At 31.0% G+C, this 22234-nt stretch overlaps 1 protein-coding gene across 1 annotated transcript in view; it reads left to right on the forward strand.

Annotated features, from left to right (window-relative positions):
- The window catches only part of LOC143235168 (uncharacterized), a 76575-nt gene extending 54974 nt beyond the window's left edge, over positions 1 to 21601 (forward strand). Inside the window, exons 2-3 of the mRNA XM_076473063.1 lie at positions 15287 to 15353; positions 21375 to 21601. Of these exons, the coding sequence (XP_076329178.1) occupies positions 15287 to 15353; positions 21375 to 21407 (100 nt within the window). The 3' untranslated portion in view covers positions 21408 to 21601. The remainder of the gene's footprint in view (positions 1 to 15286; positions 15354 to 21374) is intronic.
- Positions 21602 to 22234: the final 633 nt, after the last annotated feature.

The raw sequence follows: 22234 nt of genomic DNA on the forward strand, positions 1-22234 counted from the left end.
ATTGAGTAAATAACGGAATGAAGGACAGTAACTAATAAGTTCATAAATTGAGTAAATAACGGAATGAAGAACAGTAACTAATAAGTTCATAAATTGAGTAAATAACGGAATGAAGGACAGTAACTAATAAGTTCATAAATTGAGTAAATAACGGAATGAAGGACAGTAACTAATAAGTTCATAAATTGAGTAAATAACGGAATGAAGGACAGTAACTAATAAGTTCATAAATTGAGTAAATAACGGAATGAAGGACAGTAACTAATAAGTTCATAAATTGAGTAAATAACGGAATGAAGGACAGTAACTAATAAGTTCATAAATTGAGTAAATAACGGAATGAGGAACAGTAACTAATAAGTTCATAAATTGAGTAAATAATGGAATGAGGACAGTAACTAATAAGTTCATAAATTGAGTAAATAACGGAATGAAGGACAGTAACTAATAAGTTCATAAATTGAGTAAATAACGGAATGAAGGACAGTAACTAATAAGTTCATAAATTGAGTAAATAACGGAATGAAGGACAGTAACTAATAAGTTCATAAATTGAGTAAATAACGGAATGAAGGACAGTAACTAATAAGTTCATAAATTGAGTAAATAACGGAATGAAGGACAGTAACTAATAAGTTCATAAATTGAGTAAATAACGGAATGAAGGACAGTAACTAATAAGTTCATAAATTGAGTAAATAACGGAATGAAGGACAGTAACTAATAAGTTCATAAATTGAGTAAATAACGGAATGAAGGACAGTAACTAATAAGTTCATAAATTGAGTAAATAACGGAATGAAGGACAGTAACTAATAAGTTCATAAATTGAGTAAATAACGGAATGAAGGACAGTAACTAATAAGTTCATAAATTGAGTAAATAACGGAATGAAGGACAGTAACTAATAAGTTCATAAATTGAGTAAATAACGGAATGAAGGACAGTAACTAATAAGTTCATAAATTGAGTAAATAACGGAATGAAGGACAGTAAGTAATAAGTTCATAAATTGAGTAAATAACGGAATGAAGGACAGTAACTAATAAGTTCATAAATTGAGTAAATAACGGAATGAAGGACAGTAACTAATAAGTTCATAAATTGAGTAAATAACGGAATGAAGGACAGTAACTAATAAGTTCATAAATTGAGTAAATAACGGAATGAAGGACAGTAAGTAATAAGTTCATAAATTGAGTAAATAACGGAATGAAGGACAGTAACTAATAAGTTGATTAATTTAGTAAATAATGGAATGAGGAACAGTAATTAATAAGTTGATTAATTTAGTAAATAATGAAATGAGGAACAGTAATTAATAAGTTGATTAATTTAGTAAATAATGAAATGAGGAACAGTAATTAATAAGTTGATTAATTTAGTAAATAATGGAATGAGGAACAGTAATTAATAAGTTGATTAATTTAGTAAATAATGGAATGAGGAACAGTAATTAATACGTTGATAAATTTAGTAAATAATGGAATGATGATCAGTAACTAATAAGTTCATAAATTGAGTAAATAACGGAATGAAGGACAGTAACTAATAAGTTCATAAATTGAGTAAATAACGGAATGAAGGACAGTAACTAATAAGTTCATAAATTGAGTAAATAACGGAATGAAGGACAGTAACTAATAAGTTCATAAATTGAGTAAATAACGGAATGAAGGACAGTAACTAATAAGTTCATAAATTGAGTAAATAACGGAATGAAGGACAGTAACTAATAAGTTCATTAATTGAGTAAATAACGGAATGAAATTTAGAACAGTAACTAATAAGTTCATTAATTTAGTAAATAATGGAATGAGGAACAGTAATTAATAAGTTCATTAATTTAGTAAATAATGAAATGAAGGAACAGTAATTAATAAGTTGATTAATTTAGTAAATAATGGAATGAAGAACAGTAATTAATAAGTTCATAAATTGAGTAAATAATGGAATGAAGGACAGTAACTAATAAGTTCATAAATTGAGTAAATAACGGAATGAAGGACAGTAACTAATAAGTTCATAAATTGAGTAAATAACGGAATGAAGGACAGTAACTAATAAGTTCATAAATTGAGTAAATAACGGAATGAAGGACAGTAACTAATAAGTTCATAAATTGAGTAAATAACGGAATGAAGGAACAGTAACTAATAAGTTCATAAATTGAGTAAATAACGGAATGAAGGACAGTAACTAATAAGTTCATAAATTGAGTAAATAACGGAATGAAGGACAGTAACTAATAAGTTCATAAATTGAGTAAATAACGGAATGAAGGACAGTAACTAATAAGTTCATAAATTGAGTAAATAACGGAATGAAGGACAGTAACTAATAAGTTCATAAATTGAGTAAATAACGGAATGAAGGACAGTAACTAATAAGTTCATAAATTGAGTAAATAACGGAATGAAGGACAGTAACTAATAAGTTCATAAATTGAGTAAATAACGGAATGAAGGACAGTAACTAATAAGTTCATAAATTGAGTAAATAACGGAATGAAGGACAGTAACTAATAAGTTGATTAATTGAGTAAATAATGGAATGAGGAACAGTAATTAATAAGTTGATTAATTTAGTAAATAATGAGGAATGAGTAAATAACGGAATGAAGGACAGTAATAATAAGTTGATTAATTGAGTAAATAATGAAATGAGGAACAGTAATTAATAAGTTCATAAATTGAGTAAATAACGGAATGATGATCAGTAACTAATAAGTTCATAAATTGAGTAAATAACGGAATGAAGGACAGTAACTAATAAGTTCATAAATTGAGTAAAACGGAATAAGGACAGTAACTAATAAGTTCAATTGAGTAAATAACGGACAGTAACTAATAAGTTCATAAATTGAGTAAATAACGGAATGAAGGACAGTAACTAATAAGTTCATAAATTGAGTAAATAACGGAATGAATAACTAATAAGAACAGAAACTAATAAGTTCATAAATTGAGTAAATAACGGAATGAAGGACAGTAACTAATAAGTTCATAAATTGAGTAAATAACGGAATGAAGGACAGTAACTAATAAGTTCATAAATTGAGTAAATAACGGAATGATGAGTAGCAGTAACTAATAAGTTCATAAATTGAGTAAATAACGGAATGAAGGACAGTAACTAATAAGTTCATAAGTTGAGTAAATAACGGAATGAAGGACAGTAACTAATAAGTTCATAAATTGAGTAAATAACGGAATGAAGGACAGTAACTAATAAGTTCATAAATTGAGTAAATAACGGAATGAAGGACAGTAACTAATAAGTTCATAAATTGAGTAAATAACGGAATGAAGGACAGTAACTAATAAGTTCATAAATTGAGTAAATAACGGAATGAAGGACAGTAACTAATAAGTTCATAAATTGAGTAAATAACGGAATGAAGGACAGTAACTAATAAGTTCATAAATTGAGTAAATAACGGAATGAAGGACAGTAACTAATAAGTTCATAAATTGAGTAAATAACGGAATGAAGGACAGTAACTAATAAGTTCATAAATTGAGTAAATAACGGAATGAAGGACAGTAACTAATAAGTTCATAAATTGAGTAAATAACGGAATGAAGGACAGTAACTAATAAGTTCATAAATTGAGTAAATAACGGAATGAAGGACAGTAACTAATAAGTTCATAAATTGAGTAAATAACGGAATGAAGGACAGTAACTAATAAGTTCATAAATTGAGTAAATAACGGAATGAAGGACAGTAACTAATAAGTTCATAAATTGAGTAAATAACGGAATGAAGGACAGTAACTAATAAGTTCATAAATTGAGTAAATAACGGAATGAAGGACAGTAACTAATAAGTTCATAAATTGAGTAAATAACGGAATGAAGGACAGTAACTAATAAGTTCATAAATTGAGTAAATAACGGAATGAAGGACAGTAACTAATAAGTTGATTAATTTAGTAAATAATGGAATGAGGAACAGTAATTAATAAGTTGATTAATTTAGTAAATAATGAAATGAGGAACAGTAATTAATAAGTTGATTAATTTAGTAAATAATGAAATGAGGAACAGTAATTAATAAGTTGATTAATTTAGTAAATAATGGAATGAGGAACAGTAATTAATAAGTTGATTAATTTAGTAAATAATGGAATGAGGAACAGTAATTAATACGTTGATAAATTTAGTAAATAATGGAATGATGATCAGTAACTAATAAGTTCATAAATTGAGTAAATAACGGAATGAAGGACAGTAACTAATAAGTTCATAAATTGAGTAAATAACGGAATGAAGGACAGTAACTAATAAGTTCATAAATTGAGTAAATAACGGAATGAAGGACAGTAACTAATAAGTTCATAAATTGAGTAAATAACGGAATGAAGGACAGTAACTAATAAGTTCATAAATTGAGTAAATAACGGAATGAAGGACAGTAACTAATAAGTTCATAAATTGAGTAAATAACGGAATGAAGGACAGTAACTAATAAGTTCATAAATTGAGTAAATAACGGAATGAAGGAACAGTAACTAATAAGTTTAAATTGAGTAAATAACGGAATGAAGGACAGTAACTAATAAGTTCATAAATTGAGTAAATAACGGAATGAAGGACAGTAACTAATAAGTTCATAAATTGAGTAAATAACGGAATGAAGGACAGTAACTAATAAGTTCATAAATTGAGTAAATAACGGAATGAAGGACAGTAACTAATAAGTTCATAAATTGAGTAAATAACGGAATGAAGGACAGTAACTAATAAGTTCATAAATTGAGTAAATAACGGAATGAAGGACAGTAACTAATAAGTTCATAAATTGAGTAAATAACGGAATGAAGGACAGTAACTAATAAGTTCATAAATTGAGTAAATAACGGAATGAAGGACAGTAACTAATAAGTTGATAAATTGAGTAAATAACGGAATGAAGGACAGTAACTAATAATTTCATAAACTGAGTAAATAACGGAATGAAACACAGTAACTAATAAGTTCATAAATTGAGTAAATAACGGAATGAAGGACAGTAAGTAATAAGTTCATAAATTGAGTAAATAACGGAATGAGGAACAGTAATTAATAAGTTGATAAATTTAGTAAATAATGGAATGATGATCAGTAACTAATAAGTTCATAAATTGAGTAAATAACGGAATGAAGGACAGTAACTAATAAGTTCATAAATTGAGTAAATAACGGAATGAAGGACAGTAACTAATAAGTTCATAAATTGAGTAAATAACGGAATGAAGGACAGTAACTAATAAGTTCATAAATTGAGTAAATATCGGAATGAAGGACAGTAACTAATAAGTTCATAAATTGAGTAAATAACGGAATGAAGGACAGTAACTAATAAGTTCATAAATTGAGTGAATAACGGAATGATGAGCAGAAACTAATAAGTTCATAAATTGAGTAAATAACGGAATGAAGGACAGTAAGTAATAAGTTCATAAATTGAGTAAATAACGGAATGAAGGACAGTAACTAATAAGTTCATAAATTGAGTAAATAACGGAATGAAGAACAGTAACTAATAAGTTCATAAATTGAGTAAATAACGGAATGAAGGACAGTAAGTAATAAGTTCATAAGTTGAGTAAATAACGGAATGAAGGACAGTAACTAATAAGTTCATAAATTGAGTAAATAACGGAATGAAGGACAGTAACTAATAAGTTCATAAACTGAGTAAATAACGGAATGAAACACAGTAACTAATAAGTTCATAAATTGAGTAAATAACGGAATGAAGGACAGTAAGTAATAAGTTCATAAATTGAGTAAATAACGGAATGAAGGACAGTAACTAATAAGTTGATTAATTTAGTAAATAATGGAATGAGGAACAGTAATTAATAAGTTGATTAATTTAGTAAATAATGAAATGAGGAACAGTAATTAATAAGTTGATTAATTTAGTAAATAATGAAATGAGGAACAGTAATTAATAAGTTGATTAATTTAGTAAATAATGGAATGAGGACTAGTAAGTAATAAGTTGATTAATTTAGTAAATAATGGAATGAGGAACAGTAATTAATATTGATAAATTTAGTTGATAAATTTAGTAAATAATGGAATGATGATCAGTAACTAATAAGTTCATAAATTGAGTAAATAACGGAATGAAGGACAGTAACTAATAAGTTCATAAATTGTTCATAAATTGTAAATAACGGAATGAAGGACAGTAACTAATAAGTTCATAAATTGAGTAAATAACGGAATGAAGGACAGTAACTAATAAGTTCATAAATTGAGTAAATAACGGAATGAAGGACAGTAACTAATAAGTTCATAAATTGAGTAAATAACGGAATGAAGGACAGTAACTAATAAGTTCATAAATTGAGTAAATAACGGAATGAAGGACAGTAACTAATAAGTTGATTAATTTAGTAAATAATGGAATGAGGAACAGTAATTAATAAGTTGATTAATTTAGTAAATAATGAAATGAGGAACAGTAATTAATAAGTTGATTAATTTAGTAAATAATGAAATGAGGAACAGTAATTAATACGTTGATAAATTTAGTAAATAATGGAATGAGGATCAGTAACTAATAAGTTCATAAATTGAGTAAATAACGGAATGAAGGAACAGTAACTAATAAGTTCATAAATTGAGTAAATAACGGAATGAAGGACAGTAACTAATAAGTTCATAAATTGAGTAAATAACGGAATGAAGGACAGTAACTAATAAGTTCATAAATTGAGTAAATAACGGAATGAAGGACAGTAACTAATAAGTTCATAAATTGAGTAAATATCGGAATGAAGGACAGTAACTAATAAGTTCATAAATTGAGTAAATAACGGAATGAAGGACAGTAACTAATAAGTTCATAAATTGAGTGAATAATGGAATGATGAGCAGAAACTAATAAGTTCATAAATTGAGTAAATAACTGAATGAAGGACAGTAACTAATAAGTTCATAAATTGAGTAAATAACGGAATGAAGGACAGTAACTAATAAGTTCATAAATTGAGTAAATAACGGAATGAAGGACAGTAACTAATAAGTTCATAAATTGAGTAAATAACGGAATGAAGGACAGTAACTAATAAGTTCATAAATTGAGTAAATAACGGAATGAAGGACAGTAACTAATAAGTTCATAAATTGAGTAAATAACGGAATGAAGGACAGTAACTAATAAGTTCATAAATTGAGTAAATAACGGAATGAAGGACAGTAACTAATAAGTTCATAAATTGAGTAAATAACGGAATGAAGGACAGTAACTAATAAGTTCATAAATTGAGTAAATAACGGAATGAAGGACAGTAACTAATAAGTTCATAAATTGAGTAAATAACGGAATGAAGGACAGTAACTAATAAGTTCATAAATTGAGTAAATAACGGAATGAAGGACAGTAACTAATAAGTTCATAAATTGAGTAAATAACGGAATAATGAACAGAAACTAATAAGTTCATAAATTGAGTAAATATCGGAATGAAGGACAGTAACTAATAAGTTCATAAATTGAGTAAATAACGGAATGAAGGACAGTAACTAATAAGTTCATAAATTGAGTGAATAATGGAATGATGAGCAGAAACTAATAAGTTCATAAATTGAGTAAATAACGGAATGAAGGACAGTAACTAATAAGTTCATAAATTGAGTAAATAACGGAATGAAGGACAGTAACTAATAAGTTCATAAATTGAGTAAATAACGGAATGAAGGACAGTAACTAATAAGTTCATAAATTGAGTAAATAACGGAATGAAGGACAGTAACTAATAAGTTCATAAATTGAGTAAATAACGGAATGAAGGACAGTAACTAATAAGTTCATAAATTGAGTAAATAACGGAATGAAGGACAGTAACTAATAAGTTCATAAATTGAGTAAATAACGGAATGAAGGACAGTAACTAATAAGTTGATTAATTTAGTAAATAATGGAATGAGGAACAGTAATTAATAAGTTGATTAATTTAGTAAATAATGAAATGAGGAACAGTAATTAATAAGTTGATTAATTTAGTAAATAATGAAATGAGGAACAGTAATTAATAAGTTGATTAATTTAGTAAATAATGGAATGAGGAACAGTAATTAATAAGTTGAGTAAATTAATGATGACAGTAACTAATAAGTTCATAAATTGAGTAAATAACGGAATGAAGGACAGTAACTAATAAGTTCATAAATTGAGTAAATAACGGAATGAAGGACAGTAACTAATAAGTTCATAAATTGAGTAAATAACGGAATGAAGGACAGTAACTAATAAGTTCATAAATTGAGTAAATAACGGAATGAAGCACAGTAACTAATAAGTTCATAAATTGAGTAAATAACAATGTAACTAATAAGTAAGTTAATTAACTAATTTAGTAAATAATGGAATGAGGAACAGTAATTAATAAGTTGATTAATTTAGTAAATAATGGAATGTTGAGGAAATGTAATTAATAAGTTGATTAATTTAGTAAATAACGGAATGAGTAAATAACGGAACAGTAACTAATAATTCATAAATTGAGTAAATAACGGATAAGGACAGTTAATAGTTCAAAATTGAGTAAATAATGGAATGATGATCAGTAACTAATAAGTTCATAAATTGAGTAAATAACGGAATGAAGGACAGTAACTAATAAGTTCATAAATTGAGTAAATAACGGAATGAAGCACAGTAACTAATAAGTTCATAAATTGAGTAAATAACGGAATGAAGGACAGTAACTAATAAGTTCATAAATTGAGTAAATAACGGAATGAAGCACAGTAACTAATAAGTTCATAAATTGAGTAAATAACGGAATGAAGGACAGTAACTAATAAGTTCATCAATTGAGTAAATAACGGAATGATGAACAGTAACTAATAAGTTCATAAATTGAGTAAATAACGGAATGAAGGACAGTAACTAATAAGTTCATAAATTGAGTAAATAACGGAATGAAGGACAGTAACTAATAAGTTCATAAATTGAGTAAATAACGGAATGAAGGACAGTAACTAATAAGTTCATAAATTGAGTGAATAACGGAATGATGAACAGAAACTAATAAGTTCATAAATTGAGTAAATAACGGAATGAAGGACAGTAAGTAATAAGTTCATAAGTTGAGTAAATAACGGAATGAAGGACAGTAACTAATAAGTTCATAAATTGAGTAAATAACGGAATGAAGGACAGTAACTAATAAGTTCATAAATTGAGTAAATAACGGAATGAAGGACAGTAACTAATAAGTTCATAAATTGAGTAAATAACGGAATGAAGCACAGTAACTAATAAGTTCATAAATTGAGTAAATAACGGAATGAAGGACAGTAACTAATAAGTTCATAAATTGAGCAAATAACGGAATGAAGGACAGTAACTAATAAGTTGATTAATTTAGTAAATAATGGAATGAGGAACAGTAATTAATAAGTTGATTAATTTAGTAAATAATGAAATGAGGAACAGTAATTAATAAGTTGATTAATTTAGTAAATAATGAAATGAGGAACAGTAATTAATACGTTGATAAATTTAGTAAATAATGGAATGAAGAACAGTAACTAATAAGTTCATAAATTGAGTGAATAACGGAATGAAGCACAGTAACTAATAAGTTCATAAATTGAGTAAATATCGGAATAAAGGACAGTAACTAATAAGTTCATAAATTGAGTAAATAACAGAATGAAGGACAGTAACTAATAAGTTCATAAATTGAGTAAATAACGGAATAATGAACAGAAACTAATAAGTTCATAAATTGAGTAAATATCGGAATGAAGGACAGTAAATAATAAGTTCATAAATTGAGTAAATAACGGAATGAAGGACAGTAATTCATAAATTGAGTAAATAACGGAATGAAGGACAGTAACTAATAAGTTCATAAATTGAGTAAATAACGGAATGAAGGACAGTAACTAATAAGTTCATAAATTGAGTAAATAACGGAATGAAGGACAGTAACTAATAAGTTCATAAATTGAGTAAATAACGGAATGAAGGACAGTAACTAATAAGTTCATAAATTGAGTAAATAACGGAATGAAGGACAGTAACTAATAAGTTCATAAATTGAGTAAATAACGGAATGAAGGACAGTAACTAATAAGTTCATAAATTGAGTAAATAACGGAATGAAGGACAGTAAGTAATAAGTTCATAAATTGAGTAAATAACGGAATGAAGGACAGTAAGTAATAAGTTCATAAATTGAGTAAATAACGGAATGAAGGACAGTAACTAATAAGTTGATTAATTTAGTAAATAATGGAATGAGGAACAGTAATTAATAAGTTGATTAATTTAGTAAATAATGAAATGAGGAACAGTAATTAATAAGTTGATTAATTTAGTAAATAATGGAATGAGGAACAGTAACTAATAAGTTCATAAATTGAGTAAATAACGGAATGAAGGACAGTAACTAATAAGTTCATAAATTGAGTAAATAACGGAATGAAGCACAGTAACTAATAAGTTCATTAATTGAGTAAATATCGGAATGAAGGACAGTAACTAATAAGTTCATAAATTGAGTAAATAACGGAATGAAGGACAGTAACTAATAAGTTCATAAATTGAGTAAATAACGGAATGATGAACAGAAACTAATAAGTTCATAAATTGAGTAAATAACGGAATGAAGGACAGTAACTAATAAGTTGGTTACTTAAGTAAATAACGGAATGAAGGACAGTAACTTGTAAGTTGATTAGTTGAGTAAATAACGGTATGAAGAATTGTAACTAGTAAGTTGATTAGTTGAGTAAATAAGGGAACAAAGCGATAAAAAGATGTGCAGCACAAACTATGAGTTTTTATACAAACAGTTTCTGTATCTATGGAGATAAGCTACATCACTAATTAAATGTCACTTGAAATTTAAAATGAGAGAATATACATGAATCTCTTTGGGTAAATAACATCTGTATTCGATAAAAAATTTTAGGAAGCAGATAATAGAAAAACCAATCGGAAAGGGTTTATCACAGAAACTTTTTAGCTCATTCTAAAATTGAGTGTGGTTGTCCCAGATGGGATTGTACAGCTATACAATATAGTATCTAAAGTATTAGACATTTTATGGTGTCTAATAGATGTCTTGGTACTACATATAACGACGTTAAGCCTTTTGGAAGAGAAACACCAATAATATTTTAATATTCATCGTTAAACCCCATTTGTCAAAACCAGCACTATACCACCAAGTCAAAACTAAACTTTATATCACAAAATCCATACAAAGCCTTCTATTGAAATTGAAGAATAAATTTGAAGTGCAAAAATTAAAAAGGAATGTTAAAAAGTACCCAATGTTTTTGTTGCTAGTTCTAGGCCTATTTGTTTTTGACGCTTCTGCGCTAGCTTTTAACGACTAAACTTTACGTTTAAATATTTTAAAGCCTTTCTCTTTATTTCGGCCCAGCATTGCCAGGTGGATTGAGGCGTTCGACCCATAATTTGAGGGTTGTGAGTTCAAATCCCGGTCGCCCCAAACTTGCTCGCTCTTTCAGCCATGGGGACGTTATAATGTGACAGTCAATCCCACTATTCGTTGGTAAAAGAGTACCCCAAGAGATGGCGGTGGGTGGTGATGTCTAGTTGCCTTTCCTCTTGTCTTACACTGCAAAATCAGTTAATTAGGGACGGCTAGCGCAGATAGCTCTCGTGTAGCTTTACGCAAAATTCAAAACAAACCAAACTCTCTTGGTTTCAGGTTTCACTGAACATGATAAAAGATTTATCAAAAGCAAACTATATAACATATGGATGTGATTAAGTAGGTTTAGAATTTCAATGATTTAGGTGAAAGACGTCTCTTCTTTATCTAGCGCATGAATCTAAACTCAATTTTCGCCCTCAGGTTTACTCATTCGGCGCTAATAAAACCGCCAAATGTTTTGATTTCTTTGAGAAATATGTTATTTTTCTTCAGCGCATAGCTACAGAACGGGTCCTTTGTGGTGTGTATCCTGGGTGAATCGAACCTAGAATTCGTGGGCTATAACTTTTCAGGTTTACCAGCGAGCCTTTGTAGAAACTTTACGATGTGGCTTACTATTTTTTTTCATCTCTTTTGAGATCGTGCTGATACTACAAACGTGACAAAGAGCACTCGTATTTAAGTGACGTCATGCTGCAACTCCCGGTAGGTGGATACAGACAGGAAATTTATTTCCTTCTTAACCAGCAAGAGATCGTGAGAGAGAGTATCAATAATCTTCCAAGATTATTTTAATCTAAGCCTCGTGCAAACTTAATAATGTTTATAGAGGACGTTGCAATCGATTTAACAATACAGGTAATAATAATAATTATTATTATCATAAAAACACTCATGGATCGGTTGAGTTTCTAGTACAAAGTTACACATTAGAATATCTATGCTGATTTCGCTGCGGCGAATCGAACCACGGGTTTTGTCATTATATGTCTAGAAAGCAACTACTGACCCCTCGGGAACACATTGTTTTCTATTAATAGTACAAAAAACAACAAGAAATCAGCATATATATAGCAAGGAGCAGTTATTTATATTTATTTATGACTGAACATATCAACGTAATGTCGATCTCAGCGGCCTCGGCATGGCCAGGTGGTTAATGTATTCGACTCGTAATCTAAGGGTCGCGGGTTCGAATCCCCGTTACATCAAATATGCTCGCCCTTTCAACCGTGGTGGCATTATAATGTGCTGTCAATCCATTATTTGTTGGTAAAAGAGTAGCTCAATAGCTGCCGGTGGGTGGTGATGACTAGCTGCCCTCCCTCTAGTCTTACACTTCAAAATTAGGGACAGATAGCCTTCGTGTAGCTTTGCTCGAAATTCAAAACAAACAAACAAACCAACCTCAGCTGGAGCATTGGGAAGTTCACAAAGTTGCACGCTAAAATTCGAGGTTCGATTCCCAGCGGTGGATACAGCAGATAGTCTATGTGGGTATGTTCTTAAAAAAAACAACGTCATGTCTGGGATAAATATGGCCTAATAATTAGCTTGCCGGACAATGTACCTAAGGTTCCATGGTTTGCGTCCCGCAAATGTTAAAACAAATTAGACTTTCCATTTAGGAGATGTAGGTGCGTTATTAAGTCTAAGAAATGAAACTCAAACGTTGCAGTGTTAATTAGCTGGTATTTCTCTACAATAAACTCCTTCCAGTATTTAGCAGTAATTCTGAGGGCTTAAAGTGCTAAAAACCTGGTTTTGATATCTGTAGTGGGCACAACAAATATACAGTCATGTGAGAAAGTTAGAACATCCTATGAAAGTCTGTGTATTTTTGTAACATGTTTGGATATATAAATATTTAATCTCAATTGCAACAATACTGAGAGATTATAGGAATATAACTAAACAATTAAAACTGAAGAAAATACTTTTCAAGATCTTCTGTAAATGTAATTATACACAAATTCACATTTTAACTGAGGAAAAAGTTAGGACACCCTACCCCCTAATAGCTAGTGTTACCCCATTTGGCTGAAATAACTGCAGTGAGACGCTTCTTGTAGCCATCTACCAGTGTCTGACATCGGTCTGAAGAAAGTTTGCCCCACTCCTCAATGCAGAATTCTGAGCTGTGAGATGTTTGAGGGGTTTCTTGCATGTACAGCCCGTTTCAAGTCACCCCACAGTATCTCAATGGGATTAAGGTCTGGGCTTTGACTTGGCCATTTCAGGACTCTCCATTTCTTAGTCTTCAGCCAGTCCTTGGTGGATTTACTGGTATGTTTTGGTCATTGTCGTGTTGCAGGGTCCAGTTCTGCTTCAGCTTTAATTTTCTTACAGATGTTCTCACATGATCCTCAAGCACCCTCTGATACACAGTAGAATCCAGGTGGATTCTATGACTGTGAACTGTCCAGGTCCTGCTGCAACAAAGCAGCCCCAAACCATGACACTTCCACCTCCATGCTTCACAGCTGGTACGAGGTTCTTTTCCTGGAATGCTGTATTTGGTTTACGCCAAACATGTCCTCTATTCTGGTGTCCAAATAATTCAATTTTGGACTCATCTGTCCAAAGAACATTATTCCAAAAGTCCTGGTCTTTATCTACATTCTCTTTAACAAACTTCAGTATGGCCTTGATGTTTCTCTTAGAGAGCAAAGATTTCCTCCTTGTACACCTCCCATGCAAGTTAAACTTGTGCAGTCTCTTTCTGATTGTAGAGGTATGCACTTTCACATCAACAGAGCCTGCTGTAGGTCCCGTGATGACATGTTAGGGTGTATGGAGACCTCTTTTAGCATCTTGCGGTCTGCTCTCGGGGTGAACTTGCTTGGACGACTAGACCTGGGCATGTTGGCAATTGTTTTGAAAGCCCTCCACTTGTTGACTATTTTCCGGACAGTAGAATGGCTGATTTCAAAATCTTTTGGGATCTTTTTAAATCCCTTACCAGACTAATAAGCTGCTACAATTTTCTTTCTGAAGGCCTCAGACAGCTCTTTTGTTCTCACCATGGTGCTCACTCTCACTTTAACAGTCAGGAGCACACCAAACTAAATGTCTGAGGTTTAAATAGGACAAGCCTCATTTAAAATGCTGAGTAACGATCTTCTAATCATGTGCACCTGGTGTGGTACACCTATGTGAGTTGAGCCATTTTAAGTGGGAATAAATGTGGGGGTGTCCTAACTTTTCCCTCAGTTAGAATATGCATTTTTGTAGAATTACATTTACAGAAGATCTTGAAAAGTGTTTTCTTCCGTTTTAATTGTTTAGTTATATTCCTATAATCTCTCAGTATTGTTAAAATTGAGATTAAATATCTATATATCCAAAATGTTACCAAAATACACAGGCTTTCATAGGGTGTCCTAACTTTTTCACATGACTATAGCTCATTGTGGCTTTGTGCTTGATGTCATATTTACACATACACACAGATACATTAGCAATGGAATGATTGGTTAATTGTTTGTTTGTAACTAAGCACAAAGCCGCACATTGGGATATCTGTGTCTTACTCACCATGGGTATTGAAACCCGGATTCTAATGTCCGCAGACATACTACCGCTGTGTCAATGGGGGAGAAATCTGTTGAAACAGAGCAACCTATTAAGAGGGTAAAATTGGAACACGTGTAGAAGAAGTAAGGTTATCTTGTGTTTCTGAAAACGATAAATAAAGACTAGCCTTTTAAAGCTGAATATGACGACTCCTAGAATTGAGCGAAAGACCTCTTCAGCACTGAATGTGGCAGATATAGCGTGGTAAGTACATTATTACATATTCAGATTTGTTTCCACTTATACGTTCTTAGACTAACATTAAGTTTACTTTTAATTTGCTTAGATATGGAAGAAGCCTGAAAAGAAATTACGGTACGAGAAGCGAGGTCGAACCCATAATCTATGGAATGGTACGTTTGTTGAATTTTCATCCCTACAAAACTTCTGGCGTGTCTTCTTAGTTTTATGAAGATGAATTAGCGAAAAGTAACTGTCAGTAACGTAACAAGTCATCTACTGTTTTTGGTAAAACATTTAAAGATAGAGAAAACGTTTAGGGTATGAATGAGTTCTGTAGATATGTTTTCAGTGAGAAATGCCATTAATATGTTTTTGTAAATGAAATATAGAACCTATGAAATGTTTTTACTTTGTGTAAAACCACATTCAACATGGACAAGAAGTTAAATCAGTATTCTTAAATTCTAGAATTCTAAATTGATAAAGTAGACATGTAACGACCACGTGTCGTAAAGCAACGATATTTAAAAAAAGGACGAAAATTACGTTAAGGAAACAAACGACTATTTCGCGGTCTTCAAATATCCTACTAATTGTTACAAAACTGACTTTAAAAAAATAAGTTAAGATGTTCAAATTTCACAATATCTGAAAACTCTGATTTCCAGGGAAGAATTTTTCAGTCAGGTAAACGAGTCGTTCGTTAGCTGTTGGTCTTGTTTATGAAAACAATTGTTAGAGGGACAGAAAACTTAATGTAGCTTTAATGGGAAATCACATTATATAGGATAAAAACACGATTAAACATGTCAGGATAAGTTTAAGTAGAAAATATGATAAAACATGAAAATTAATATTGTAGTTCTTCAGGAAAATTCATGAGCATGTAACACTTATATAAGAGATTTATACAAATACCTGTATAACGTTATAACATACAGAACTATTATAAACTGTCTGTTCGTGTTATCCACTCAATACCTGACTAAAGATATAACATACAGAACTATTCTAAACTGTCTGTTCGTGTTATCCACTCAATACCTGACTAAAGTTATGACATACAAAACTATTATAAACTGTCTGTTCGTGTTATCCACTCAATACCTGACTAAAGATATAACATACAGAACTATTCTAAACTGTCTGTTCGTGTTATCCACTCAATACCTGGCTGAAGATATAACATACAGAACTATTATAAACTGTCTGTTCGTGTTATCCACTCAATACCTGGCTGAAGATATAACATACAGAACTATTATAAACTGTCTGTTCGTGTTATCCACTCAATACCTGGCTGAAGATATAACATACAGAACTATTATAAACTGTCTGTTCGTGTTATCCACTCAATACCTGGCTAAAGATATAACATACAAAACTATATAAACTGTCTGTTCGTGTTATCCACTCAATACCTGAACATACAAAACTATTATAAACTGTCTGTTCGTGTTATCCACTTATAAACTACATCTATTATAAACTGTCTGTTCGTGTTATCCACTCAATACCTGGCTGAAGATATAAATACCTGGCTGATATAACATACAGAACTATTATAAACTGTCTGTTCGTGTTATCCACTCAATACCTGGCTAAAGATATAACATACAAAACTATTATAAACTGTCTGTTCGTGTTATCCACTCAATACCTGGCTAAAGATATAACATACAAAACTATTATAAACTGTCTGTTCGTGTTATCCACTCAATACCTGACTAAAGATATAACATACAGAACTATTATAAACTATCTGTTCGTGTTATCCTCTCAATACCTGGCTGAAGATATAACATACAGAACTATTATAAACTGTCTGTTCGTGTTATCCACTCAATACCTGGCTAAAGATATAACATACAAAACTATTATAAACTGTCTGTTCGTGTTATCCACTCAATACCTGGCTAAAGATATAACATACAAAACTATTATAAACTGTCTGTTCGTGTTATCCACTCAATACCTGACTAAAGATATAACATACAGAACTATTATAAACTGTCTGTTCGTGTTATCCACTCAATACCTGGCTAAAGATATAACATACAGAACTATTATAAACTGTCTGTTCGTGTTATCCACTCAATACCTGGCTGAAGATATAACATACAGAACTATTATAAACTGTCGTGTTATCCACTACCTGACTGAAGATATAACATACAGAACTATTATAAACTGTCTGTTCGTGTTATCCACTCAATACCTGACTAAAGATATAACATACATAACTATTATAAACTGTCTGTTCGTGTTATCCACTCAATACCTGGCTGAAGATATAACATACAGAACTATTATAAACTGTCTGTTCGTGTTATCCACTCAATACCTGACTAAAGATATAACATACAGAACTATTCTAAACTGTCTGTTCGTGTTATCCACTCAATACCTGACTAAAGATATAACATACAGAACTATTATAAACTGTCTGTTCGTGTTATCCACTCAATACCTGGCTAAAGATATAACATACATAACTATTATAAACTGTCTGTTCGTGTTATCCACTCAATACCTGCCTAAAGTTATAACATACAGAACTTTTATAAATACAGATTGTAATATTAATGACGGATATTTATATAACTATTTTTTTTACAAAATGATTTAGTATTACCATTAATTTGTGCTAAAACTCGTAAATATACTTTTTTGTTTTTTATTTAATATATTTACGTTATAATAAAGAAGTCTTGGTGGTTAAAGTGCTTCATTCTAAGTGTCAGTCCAACTTTTTGTTGTTAAAATGTAGCCCAAGAGGTGGCTCTGTGTAGTGGTTAGTTTTCGTCTCGACTCTGGTTTGTCATTAAAAATGGGCTGCGAGATCAGATAGCTTCCAGTTTGGCAAGGAAATGAATGGATAAATATTCAAATTAAAATAATAATTTATTATTAGTTTTATCGACACATTGAAGTTCGAAAACTTCGTTAGATACATGTATTATTTCGAGTTGAAATAAACAGAGGCCAGGATCAACTATATTACCTTGCCCTATCAAACTGCCAATTTATTCAGTTCTAGTTCGTACCAGTTGGTAAAGCTGTTGTTTTTTTTATTGTGAAACTTTACATAAATTCAACTTGCATTTTGAAATATATTTTCGGGGCATTTTTGAAATCTTGTTCCCCGTCACCTTAAGAGAAACAAACAAGTTTTTCTTGCACGAAGCGAAAAAGTGCTCGAACTGAACGAGATTAAGAAAATCTCGCAAGTTCTCGCCGAAATCAGAATCGTAGCGTCTGTTACGTCTCTTTACTTAGCAGATTCTGTAAATTCGTATCTCAAGGTTCAATCTTATTACGCGCCCTCTGATGCTTAGAGCAGATTTTCAAAATCCGGTTAGACAAATGTTCATACATTAGTTGAATAACACAATACAGGATGTATTTTATTTTGTCATTAAAATAAAAATAGACATTGTAGAATAACTTTCCTGTTCGGTAAGATTATGATGTGTTAGATTAATTATTGGATATTCATGAGGATAATGTGAGTATTTAGCCTTCAGAATATGTTCTACAATGGAAGAACATTTCCAAATATTTCTCTTCTAAGTCTTACTAAATCTAAACTTAAAACAAAGCTTCAAATTAAACAAATAACCAATACTGTAGTAACGCGATCTGAGGCAACACGAATTACTTTATGTGTTTTGTAAACTTATAATTATTTTAGTTTTTATTAGATTTATTCGTTAATTTATTTATTATTAGACACATAACTACGCAATGGACTGTCTGTCTGTCTTCTATCGAACGAGGTATCGAAACCTAAACTCCAAATCTGTAAGATTTGCTACTAAATTATTGGGAGGGGTTAGAGGCTACCGTTTCAAGAAGTTTTGCTGAGAAAATTATCATGATATCAGAACTGAGAGAAAGAAGTAAAAACACGTTTCATACATCAATGTTTCAGATCTTCGACTGTGTCTCTGTGATTACAGTAAGTTGCAAAACTAAACACTCCCTAACACTTAAACTTTCATGAGCTTCAACTAATAAAGTTTCGGAGCACAGCGAGGGCTATCGAATTGCACGATGGTTATTCTCGACCACAGGGATCTTTGACTTGGTTGTTTGTTTAATGATCCAACCCACAATCATGTACTTATATTGGTTTTGATATAGTCGCACCTAAAACTTATTTTTTAACTTTTGTATTTTAATTTATAAAAATGTTGCTTGGCACAGTTTACGACCGAAGAAATATACTATCAGGTGTCGCTGGTGTTTCAAAAGTAATATTAATAACGTCCTGTAAGAGTAAGCTATGTAATTAATGAAAATTTAATCAAACTGGCCATCAGAACAACTAGTTGCATTCACTTTTCTTGCGTTTTTACTCACGATGACTAAAGTTGTTTTGTTTTATCATTCAGGTATCCTCGATGTTAACGATACTTTCGGACGTAATCCCAATAATATCTTGCAAAGTCCGGCTAGCTTGAGATATTTATGTTATTTTTAAATATAGATATTAAGATAATGAGGTAAAATAGTATAATATTATTAAACATAGTTGGTATCTGTCTCTCGGTCACGCGCTGATGTCACAGCAACTTATTACGTTATTTAAGTAGTTTAGCTTCATGTCAATTAGACGCGAGTAACCTATGACTGATCGAAAATTAAAAATATATTTGGACTAAAATGTACAAAAAATTGCATCTTTTTTACAATTTCAAAACGTAACGTTGCAAGCAGTATTTTGTTTGTATGTAATTTAGTATGTAGTTGCACAATGGGCTGCCTGTGATCTGCCCCTATGGGTATCGAACCCCAATTTCCAGGGTTGTAATACTTACTTTTTGTCTGTCCTGAAAATGCGAGCTGAATTTCGTTTCAACAGATATAAACAAAAGTCTTATGTGTTACATATAACAATATATTAATTGAAACATTATCAAAATTTTTAAAAGGTATAACGTTATATCGAAGGATAACACTATAAGCTTACATACTGATGTTATAAAGTATGGTAAACTTTAACCCTAATTAAGTTAAAGGAAAATATTGTGCACAAGTTACAGTGTTAATTTATCTCCTGTTGGTTTGAAGTTAAGCACAAAGCTACACAATGGGTTATCTGTACTCTGCCTACCACGGGTATCGAAACCTGGTTTCAAGCGTTGTAAGTCCATAGACATACTGCTGTGCTACTGGGGGCTAATTTATCTCTTTTATCGAATATAGGATGTGCTTAAAGGCTTAACTAATGTTAGGCCTAAGACATGTCGGTGTTTGCAATTATAATTATTTTACATAATTATGCAAACCTTCTATTCAGAAAAGGGCTGTTTGAACCAAGATACAGATTAAACCTCATATTTTGCGGGTATTTTCTAGTCTTAAGAAACTAAAATAAAAATTATGGAGACTTGATATATTAAATGGTATAGTCAGTACTGTGAACGAAAATAACGATAAATAATATATTATTTCATAGAAACAGAGATACACTATCTGTGTGCTTTAAGTATTCTACTAAAGATGGCACCTTCTGTTAATACCCTCATTTTGATGAGGATATCATAGAGTATATAGAAAAACATCAAACTCTAGAACCTTGATTAACTGAAAACTGAAATGTCAGTAAAACAATAGAATGACATCAACACTACAAACATGATTATATTACAGACTTATTCTTTTCACAAGTAAAATTAAACATACAATCTGTTACGCTAGGCCTAATGCGTTCCTTGATGTGTCGTACGTTCTTGTGCTGACTGCAGTTTCTCTTGTCCAAGGTTCATCAGTACAACTTCGGTTAGCAAACCAAAGAAATATACTTAAGCTTTCTCACAATGGTGATGCTTATACATCTGTATGGGTTTTGTGGATTCATTTTTCCTTACCATACAACATCCTAATTCAGTTGATAACGACATTAGACTACACAATCTTGGTAATAATATTGTAACGATACCGAACGATGGAGATTTGGTTGTAGTTTTATAACCCTACTGAAGAACATAATTTGTTAACAACGGTAGACTAACACTTAATGAGTGTTTGGTATAAAGAATGAAGTCTTTCGTGGTATTGTTGAGGTTGTATAACATTTTAAACTTTATTAAAACGAGTATAGAATGCTAGTATGAGGTGCACAGTTTTGTTAATGATTTGTTTGTTGTGTTTTCAATAATCACACGAGATTTTCTCTCTTCCAGCTTTCTGACCTGTCTGACGACATCCGCCGATAATCACGTGAGAGCGAGAGACATAAAGAAGTTTGAAAATACTATTATTAGATAGTTTTAAATTAGTTTACTCTGATCGAGAATTGTTTTCAAAACTTACTGTCATTTTTTGTTAACTGTTCAGAAGAACTGGGTACCACAGCAACTTAGGAACCATATTTGGAATGTACAACACAGAATAAATCACAAGCATCAAATTACTAGTTGTTTCTTGTCTTTAAAGCTGTTACTGAAGACATTTAACCATTATAATTGCCACGTGTTGGTGGGAACTTTGAAGAAGGCAAATTCTAATAGGTTACTTTTTTTTGTATAAAAATTTACATAACTTTGAGGACTAATTTCTTGCTTTGGTAAATGCAATGAAACTGAAAATGTAGTGTCGACGTAGATGAAAAGTCTGCCCAAAACGAGAGAACATTTACTCAGGGCCACTTAATTTGGATCTTGGTTTCCAATGTAAGAATGATTGAAGCGACATCTGATGGGGTTCCAATGTAAGAATGATTGAAGCGACATCTGATGGGGTTCCAAATGTAAGAATGATTGAAGCGACATCTGATGGGGTTCCAATGTAAGAATGATTGAAGCGACATCTGATGGGGTTCCAATGTAAGAATGATTGAAGCGACATCTGATGGGGTTCCAATGTAAGAATGATTGAAGCGACATCTGACGGGGTTCCAATGTTTTGGCAAGACTTCTCTTTCTGATCTCCGCAAAGTTTGTTTCTCTTGTAATTATTATCCTTCCTGTCTTCCACTTGAAATCAGGTCTTGGATAAACTTAACTTTCTCCCAGAGATATATCCATTGGTTCAGTAAAGTTGG

Source organism: Tachypleus tridentatus, chromosome 2, assembly GCF_004210375.1.
Source record: "Tachypleus tridentatus isolate NWPU-2018 chromosome 2, ASM421037v1, whole genome shotgun sequence".
In the NCBI taxonomy this organism is placed as follows: domain Eukaryota; kingdom Metazoa; phylum Arthropoda; class Merostomata; order Xiphosura; family Limulidae; genus Tachypleus; species Tachypleus tridentatus.